Genomic DNA, 10,043 nt, shown 5'->3' with positions numbered 1-10,043 from the left:
ACAATTTTAACCTCCTTCTTACCACTAACAGCTATCTTTATCTCAACCTTTTTTCCCTTCTCCATTTCGAAAACAAACATGCACACAGAAAACAAAAAGACAACAAGAGAAGAGAAACTAACCTTTCTTACTCATCTTCCGCAAACACAACTGAAAAGGAAAAAACCTCAAAAGCGGATACTCAAAGAATCCAGCAAAAACCACCCACCATCCCACTACTTCACACCTTCTGTAAACGTTACACCTTCAAAAGCAAACCCCAGCCGTTGATGATAAAACCAAAAACGCAAATCAATGGCGATATCTCACCGTCGTTCCAATTACTAACATGCATTAAATGAAACTGTCTTTTCCGACATTCTCTCTCTCTTCTAAAAACACTCCCGAAAGGATTACCACAAAAATTCAAAAGATTGACCTTTTCTTCTTTTGAAATTCGACAATAAACGAGTTAAGTTTGGGGGCTCCGAGCTATAGCTCGGCACATCAAAACATCAAAACCACCACACTCCAAAGTCGCTAGTGACAAACAACCTACCTCAGATCCTCGTTCCAAGCCATAACTCATAAAAGCTTAACTTTCTTTATAGCCCGACTTCCGAAACAGGTCAATCTTGGGGGCTATGATCCGTTAGCTAAACCGGTCCATACCAATAATCTCGAAACCAGAATCAACACACAACTCTCCCGCAAATCTCTCCATAGAATTACTAAGACCCCGCCCAAACCGGTAACAAACGATACGGATAACTGCCTTCAGTAACTCCATTATATACAAGTGACTCACTTAGTCACAGATACGCAACGGAACGTCTCCATTCACACATGAACACCGTCCTTTTAAGTTTGCTAATAGCTAATTATTAAGAGTGTGTCACAAAAAAGAAAGAGGCTACAATATATCAAGAGCCTCTTGGTAGAACCGTCCCGCCATAGACTCATAGTTCACATTATAGGTGCTAGAAGAAATTGAAAAATGTTCCACACAAAAAAATTTTAGTAAAACAGAAAAATGTCCGAACTAATATCTTAGTATAAAAAAACAATTAATTAATATTAGTTTAACATATAAAATAATATTAAAAATTAATAATATATTTTTTTAACAATACATTACATGTACTTTCTTCTCTCCAAATATTAGAAGATAAGTACAAAGGTATTAACTTTTCAAAAAAAAAGAAAAAAATTAAATTTTATTATGCTCAGACTTGTTAACTGTAATAACATTTTGATATATAGATAAAAAAAAACTAAAATTGTTCATTTTTATTTAATAAATAATGAATACAATAATTGAATTGGTTGTAACCTAGACACTTTCATTTTTAATAATTAATTATAAGTATCTAAAATAAGGGGAATAGCTATACAATTATAAAATGATTTCACCATTATTCTATGAATTTTTCTTTCTATATCTTTCAAAAAAATTACTTAGAAGTTTTACTAGAAGATAAATGTTATGTATGTAGTATTATAGCAATAAAAAAAATAAAGAAATTAAAAATGCAATTGATTTGTAAATGAGTAAGTTGAATATTTTTATTTATTTATTTAAGATTTTGGTAATTATTTTCACGAAAGTATTTTTATGTGAAGACCATATTGTAAATTATTAAATAATTTATTTAAATATATATATCAAACATATCAAATTATCTAACAATTTACTATATCTTCACACAAAGATGTCTTATAGATTTAGAATAACCACTGAAAATTTTATCACTAAACCTTATTTACTAATAAACCAAATTGGCATAGATAGGAGACACATCATTAGCCTTCTCAAATTGCAAGTATAAATTATTTGCAATGATTAGAGGTTGTCTCGTGGTTAGAGCTTCTGCTACTGTGCTAGACTACATATAATAGTTCAAATTCGATGAGTTTCTGCTGTCAAATATATACATAAGAAATCCAATGGATTTACAGGACTTCAAGTCGCTGTTGTCATCAACTTTATTTCCAATCAAGCTCTCTATGATCATTCAAGTGGCACATTGTTTTCTTCTTCTGTAATTCACCCCCAAGTGTTTGATGAAATGCCAAAAAGAATTTGCAAGGCATAGAGACGAACAATGGGAATCCACATTATGAAAGTTTTGATCAAACAGAAGCACTCATTTGGTTTCTCAATCTCCATTCGATCAAAAACTACGTCGGCTCAGTATGTGGCCTCGAGAGTTCGAGACCCTACATTTGAGAAGCTCATGGACAAGTACAAGAGCCTCTTCAAAGTCATTGCCATTCAAGATCTCATCCTCGCAAACCCCAGGAATCCGTCCGTGTCCATTGACTTCCTCTCCAGGCTCTCCCAGAAACTCCATCTCAACCGCGGTGCCACTTCCTTCCTCCGCAAGTTTCCTCACATCTTCCAAATTTATTATGACCCCTCCAAGTTGCAGCCTTTTTGCAGGCTCACAGATGCTGCTCTTGATGTTTCCAAGCAGGAAGAGATGGCTATTAATTCTTCTTTGCCAATGGTGGTTGATCGATTGGTTCGGATATTGTCCATGTCTGCGTCCAAGACAGTTCCCCTTCGCGCGATTTTCAAGGTCTGGAGGGAGCTTGGTCTGCCTGATAATTTCGAGGACTCAGTTATATCTGCAAATCCTAGTGTTTTCAAGCTGTGTGATGCTCATGAACCTAACACTCATTTGTTGAAGCTGGTTGAAGGTGTTCCTCGAAATGGTTTTAGAGCAGCCATTGAGGATTGGAGGGTTGTTGAGTGCTGCAAGGAGGATTGCAATGTAAGGACAGAATTGCAGTTCAGTTTCAAGCACGGGTATCCTCCAGGGATGAAACTAGGCAAGAATTTCAAGGCCAAGGTGAAAGAATGGCAGACTTTGCCATATGTTGGGCCTTATGAGGTGGTTGTGGTGGAGAAAAAGAAGTCTAAGGCAGCATTGATGGCCATGGAGAAACGAGCAGTGTCAATTGTTCACGAGTTCCTAAGTTTAACTGTGGAGAAGATGGTAGAAGTTGAAAAGATCAGCCAATTCAGAAAATGGTTTGGGATTGACTTCAACATAAGGGACCTGTTCTTGGATCATCCCGGGATCTTCTATCTATCAACAAAGGGGAAACGACATACCGTTTTCTTGAGGGAAGCTTATGAACGAGGTTGTTTAATTGAACCAAATCCTGTATATGTTGCAAGGAGAAGGCTTCTTGATCTTGTTGCTATGGGACGTCGTGGTCGTTCTTCTATTAATTCGAATTTGCAGGATGAAAGCAGCAGCAACGACAATGACGACATTGGAGAAGAGGAAAAATAGCGAAGGCATGGCTCATTATCTTCTTGAGCGATAAAGGTTTGTTAAGATTCCTAGTTTATTTTTGATCATCCATTTCCAACATAAGTCCTAGAAAATAGAAATATAAAAGGAAAAAACTTTGATTGTTAACTTGAGTAAACCAGTTTATGAGAAGCTATGCTCTACTATAGCAGAATAAATGGATGAAAGTTAATGAGCATAAGGTAACTCCAACATGTTACCATGGCAATATTTTAAAAATCTGGAGTTACAATATTTTGACAATGAAGAATGCAGGCATTTTGTTGATTTTGATCCATGCTTTCCAAAGAAGCTTTGCTGCACTCTTCACTCTTTGGTGACAAGTACCGTGAATTCCTTGCTTTGTTTTCAAGATTATGGCACCTGAAGTTATTTATGTCGGAAAGGCATGGAAGTATATGTATATCTGTCTCTGTGTTGAACAATAAACATGAGTAGGTGGTGCTAATTTAAAGAGAGATCGAAACACTGCTGGTGGTTAAGAATTAATTATCAATGGTCATAGGTTGCTCAAAAACATTTCAAATGTGTTTGCAATGAGTATAACTATTTGCCTTTGTCGGCTTCTGTAGTATTATTCAAGAAATTTGATGGCTTAGAAAGTGTATATTTAACAGTAAGAAACTAAGCATATTGTGATTTGTGAATCTTTGATATTTTTTTTAGCAGTTTTTTATCTGTAATAGTTTGGCGCATTTGTAGGAGACACAAAAGGGGCACTGGATTGGAGACAACACAGGTCAGGTCATAATAAGAACATAAACAAGTCTCAAGTGCACTATTTTAATTCTGCAAAAGGGGCTAGAACATTTTGTCATTTTCCCACATACATGCTCCCCACATCATTTAATTCCTGCAAACTATAAAAGCAAAGATATTGTTATTAATAATTTTTTTAATTAAATGCTCAAGAAACCTAGCTAAGTGCCAATTATGAATGCGTTATACTATAGTGAATAGTGATTTTGAATGAAGAATGAAGATAATTCATTTTATAAGAATAAAGGTCAAGAAGAAAAAGATTAAGTGCAACGTACATATTTATTAATTTAGTAAGAATCTTACTCTAGGCGATTTTCATTATAAATTGTTAGAGGTGGGCAGTCAATATTTGTATTAGTATATTGGTAGCTAAGTTTGCCCTTTGATTATCATCGTCAAAATTGTTCGGCTAAAAAATAGAAGAACAAAAAAATATATCTTTTACCTCAAATTGCACCTTTTTTTTTTGTGATACATTAAATAGCACTTTAACATAAACATGGACCCTTTTACTCCCCAATCTAAAAATGTCACCTTTACTGCTTGGAGCGTGGACTTACATATTTGACTATCTTTGTTTCTTCCCAAAATGTAAATACAAAAGAAAATAATCTATCTAACCAATATCTTGTGTAACAATGACTTTGCTTCTATTTAGTATTTATACTCTCTCCTTATAAATAATTTATTATTTTGAAAATTTGATAGAGCAACAAATAGTTTATTTAATTGAATTGCACTCTAGTTTCTTGTACTAATCTTCTCTTTGCTATTAAAGTGGACTAATGTCTGTCAAATTTGGCTCTCTCTTCATGTGATAATTGAGTATAGCACTTCTCTCCATCTTCCCTACTCAGCTTAAGATCCACCTACAAAAGATATTGTTTGATACAATGATAATTGATATCTAGAAAATGATAGTTTTTTACTTTGGAAATGAGAAGAAATTAAATGAATTATTGCTTACATATGAATATCCTGCAATACAGGATTCTGATGCAAAGCTAATATTGTCTCCCAAAGAGAAGATTAGTGTAACAAATTAATGCATCATAAATGAAACCTTGTATGAACAATGTAATGATCTTAACAATGACTATATTCTGTATATCTTTGGGGTTAGAAATACAAAGAATGATGGATATAAAAAATATGATTATGCTTAGTGTGTATTAAAATTAGCAATCAATATAAAATACATGTTAAAAATAATGTCATGAAATTACTTATTCTAAAACTTAAGCTAATAGAAAAAGATAATATTAATGGTTATATCTCTAATAAATAAATTAAACTACACATATATTTATATACAAATATATTGGTGACTGATTTTAGTAAGCTAATTTTAGTATATGAATAATATTTTTGTAAAAAATATTTATTTTCTGATATTTTTTGTTAAAAAACACAATTTTTTTTTTTAAAATATTCGTTTTCGAATTTGATGGAGCATACAATGCAATTCTATCATATTTAAATTAAAGTTTTGAGATGTACAAACTATAAAGAAAGTGAATCATACTACAATAATTTACAGAAAATAAATATTAATGACATATATATACCTAGTAATAGGTTGCTGACACCTTCTCGAGAAGAGGTATCAGCAGCTTGGGCAATCTTAGTTAGATCCCTTTGTATTTAGCTTCCCTTCTTCCCCCTAACATTGCAACCTTCAATTAAGGCATTCCAAAAAGATATAATTAACATTAGAAGATGATGCTAAGCAATTTTATTAATTGCTTTTAAAACAATGAATCCTATCTAATTCTAACTCATATTAATCACTTAATTAATAGACTAAATACACTACAATCAACTTGCTAACTTAAGCTTGCATCACATGATTTTGTTAGAGTTTGCAACTTGTGTGATACTTTTGGATTAGCTAGGCTCGACTTAAAGTATAGATAGAGGTCTATGTGAGCGATAATCACAATATAAAAAATCAAATTAAATATGTTTTCATATTTTGTAAAGTAAACTAATACGCTTCTAAATAAAATTAGATGAAAAATTAAAAAAAATAAAAAAAATGATAGAGTATGTCTAGAAGTAATAATTTTTGGAATTGAGCTGATTTTAATGAAGATGAATTGAATTGGATTAAATGTGATAACTTTGTAAATTAAATATTAAGTTTGGACTAAATGATAATGCGAATTGGTTTGCAAATATAATCAACTTTTATGATTAGATCCAAAATTAATAAGAATGGAAGTAATTTGGGTATATGATGTTATATTTTTGTTATTTATCTTTAATTATATTACATAATCATATAGAAAAAGAGTCTTTTAGCTTAATTCATCTTAGATTTTAGATGTTGTGGAGAAATTTAGTGTTACAAACTGAATTTAAAAAAAAAAGTGATCATCGAGTATTTTTTATGTACTTTTATTATAATTAATTACTATAAATATTAAATTAATAAAAAATAATATAATAAGAATTTTTTCGAATAAAGAAAAAGAATAACTCATATGACCCATTTGACGGAAACAATCGATCAACATGTTTATAGTAATGGAGTTAAAGCAATGCCCTGAATTCTAACAGTGAAAAAAAAAAGTGAAATAGCAGTGAAAGTGTTTCTCCCAAATAAGAGAATTAAGAAGCTTACCAATTTCAATATAAGAAAGTATGTGGCCGATTCATGAGGTAATTGAAAGAAAAAATAGCATCATCAACATTAAGGATACAATATTAGTGAGTTAAATAATTAAGATATAAATTTATTTCATAATAAAAAATAATACGTATAAAATTATTAAAATACATATGTTATATATATATATATATAATTTTTTAAAATTTTGAGGGGTGGAAATCACTAATCGTCCATCTCTAAATCCGTCCCTAATTGCAGCTCTTATTTGTCCTATCTTATAAAGTTCGTTGATTAAGGTGCCATATGTAACCTCGTTAAGCTGATATTTTTTTGCTCTGAAAATTCCAAATCCGACTTAACTAGTAATGCACAAGCTTGTCATGAGTGTTGTCAAAATTATGATATTCAATTGATAACCCATCCTAAAAACGGTTATTTAAATTATTTTTTATTAATTTAATATTGATGATAATTAATTATAATAGAAATACATAAAGAGTACATAAAGTTATTATAAAATATTTTTTTTCAGTTTTTTTTCACTAAATTTAAAAATTTTAAATGAATAAAAAAATTAAAAAAATTATAATTAACCTTAATACTTCTTATGTACTTCTATTAGAATTAATTATCACTAATATTAAATTAATTAAAAAATAATTTGACTAATAAAAATCTTGCCAAATAAAAAAAAAATCCACATAATTCATTTAACAGAAACAATGAATCAACATGCTTAGAATAATGAAGCTAGGAGCAATATTCCTGTACTCTAATTGTGAAAAAAAAAAAAGTGAAACTGCCGTGAAAATATTTTTTCCTGACAAAAGATATAAAAAGTTTACTAATTTCAACATGAGAAGAGGATGGCGCCAATTGATGAGCGATTGAAGGAGAAAACATCATCATCAACATTAGGATTGAATTCAAACACGGTGTTATCATCAAGATTAGGTACATGAGAATAATAGAAATGGTGAGAATAGAAGAAGGAGAAGGGAGCAAGAAGTAAAGTGCTAGTGTTATCTAGATTATTTTTGTATTTGTTTGATATTAATAATAATTAATTATAATAAGAATATATAAAAAATATATAAAACTAAATATAAAATATATTTTTTTAATTTTTTATTTTTATTCATTTTAAAAATTTTATTATATTATAATTAATTATTATTAATATTAAATTAATAAAAAATAATTTAAGTAACAATTAGCATGAAACCTTCCAAACACAGTGTTAGACAAAATATAATTTTTATAAAAAAATTATCAAAAGAAATAATTAGTTACTTGGTAATGTTTCTATATATAATATTTATATTTATATGTCTCTATATATAATATTTATATCTATTTTAAATTAAATTAGATCATTTTACAGTTGGCTATCTATTTAATTTTTGAAATTCACAAGAGATGCGGAAACAGTTACAAGAAATTCAAGTTTTCTGTAAGTGGGGTATAAATGGTAGCTGTTAGCTGACATTAGATTAGTCTATAAATAGAGTCTTAAGAAAATATTGTAGGCAGTTCAGTTCTTCTTGAAAAACACTTAGAAATTCAAAACGCTCTCAACCCTTTGGCATCCCAAACTAAAATTGGGAATCTTAAGTAATTCCTTTGAACTCAAACACTTGTACTTTGTTTTTTCCTAGTTTTATTAATAAAATTCCTCTACTTTTACATCTTCTTCTCTTTTACGTTCATGTTTCTTCTTTCATCTTCTTTTTAATTTCCTGTTTGTTTCAATTTCTGCAATTTATTTTGCCACCGACACCTTGCATTTATATGTTTATTTGTTGCTTTTATTCCTTTTAATATTATTTGACGTTACAATTGCGACATTGAGATACCCATATTTTCTTTTAAACATTAACAAAAATTTGAGTAAAACAAGTTGGCACGCCCGGTGGGACGTTGTCAATAAATTGTAATTGTCAAAAGGAAAACCAGGAGTTTTTGAGTTTGCATGTGGTTGCGCAGTGGTAAGTTCGTGTGTCCAGAGCCAAGGAAATTAGCGTTAGTTGACATGTCAAATACTTCTACAGCATCTTCTTCTACTTCTAGTGATGAGATTAGAGGAAATGAATCCGGAAATTCTCCTGTGATTTCAAACGCAGAGCCTACCTTGATGTCAGTAAGGCATGATGGCGTTGGCCATGTCCATACAGGGTTAAATGCAACTCACATAAATACTGTGGGGTGGCCGCCATATGACTTGCCACCGGGGTATGTCCCCTCCATGGTGACACAAGGATTGTATGTGCCTCTCTACTCAACTTTTCAAAATCCTATTTATCAAAATCCATATGACATGTCAAATGTACCTGTTTCTGGGGCGTCAGGTTCACACTTATCACAACAAAATTTTTCACATGCTATTAATACAGGAAATAACAGTGCATCTAATTCTACTACATCCACTGTCACTAGGGTTGAAAATTTTTTACCTGTATTTCCTGACATGTCAAGAGCAATGCCTATTAATCAACCTAGTCAAACTGTAGGATCTTTAGCAAATATTAGGCAATAGATGGATGAAAGCCACCATGATCTAATAAACATGTTAACTCATCAAGTGGTGACAGTTTTAAATCCTCTTTTAGAAAACACAAACACTAGAATTGAACAATTAAATAGGCAAGTCAATAGGATTTCTACTGTGGTAAATTTAGAAGAAAATGACAACTTGGGTTTAAGATTTGATAATGTCAATCAGAACGGTGGAGCAATTCCTAATTATGATGTTCATATGCCTAGACATGGTCAAAATGCTGATGATATGTTAGAAAGACTTAGGCAAAACAACTTAGGGGGGCATTATAATCTAGCAAGAAATGTCGAACAAGTTTTAAACCGTTTGAGATTTAATGTTGGTTGCTTAAATAGGCCATATTTTGTATCTGCTTTTCCTGAATGTGTCTAACAAGCAGAGCTCCCAAGTGTAAAACCCGGTTAATTAACGGCTAATTAACCCATAAATGAGAATTTATTCTAGAAAGCCTAAAATGTGATTTTTATGGCTAAATGTGATAGAGGATATTGAGACGAGAATTTTGGTACCAATTTTATAGAATTCGGACCAAGATTGGACCGAACGGGCCAAACCGGGCCAATTGGACCCAAAGTGGGCCCTTGGCCCAACATAACTTAACCAAAACCCTAGTTTTCAGCACTCTCTCTCCTCACACAACACCAAACACGCTGAAAAGAGAGGAAATGGGGGGAAGAACACTCTCTCAAACCTCTATCTCTCACTTGATCTTCAAACCACCATAACTTTTGATCTAGAGCTCCGATTGCCGCCCCGTTTGCGGCCACGCGTTCACCGCGGAGAGCTCTACAAAATTCATACAATG

The 10,043-nt window shown here is 31.5% G+C and overlaps 1 protein-coding gene across 1 annotated transcript; it reads left to right on the top strand.

Moving 5' to 3' along the window:
- Window positions 1-1,714: 1,714 nt before the first annotated feature.
- LOC107475698 (protein ROOT PRIMORDIUM DEFECTIVE 1-like) lies at window positions 1,715-4,170 on the top strand. The gene is made up of 2 exons (XM_016095352.3): window positions 1,715-3,320; window positions 4,008-4,170. The coding sequence occupies exon 1, from the start codon at window positions 2,085-2,087 to the stop codon at window positions 3,282-3,284; it is 1,200 nt and encodes a 399-aa protein (XP_015950838.1). The 5' UTR covers window positions 1,715-2,084; the 3' UTR covers window positions 3,285-3,320; window positions 4,008-4,170.
- The last annotated feature ends 5,873 nt before the right edge of the window (window positions 4,171-10,043 follow it).

The sequence above is a fragment of the Arachis duranensis genome, chromosome 2 (assembly GCF_000817695.3).
Source record: "Arachis duranensis cultivar V14167 chromosome 2, aradu.V14167.gnm2.J7QH, whole genome shotgun sequence".
Classification (NCBI taxonomy): domain Eukaryota; kingdom Viridiplantae; phylum Streptophyta; class Magnoliopsida; order Fabales; family Fabaceae; genus Arachis; species Arachis duranensis.
This window is presented reverse-complemented; position numbering and strand designations above follow the sequence as displayed.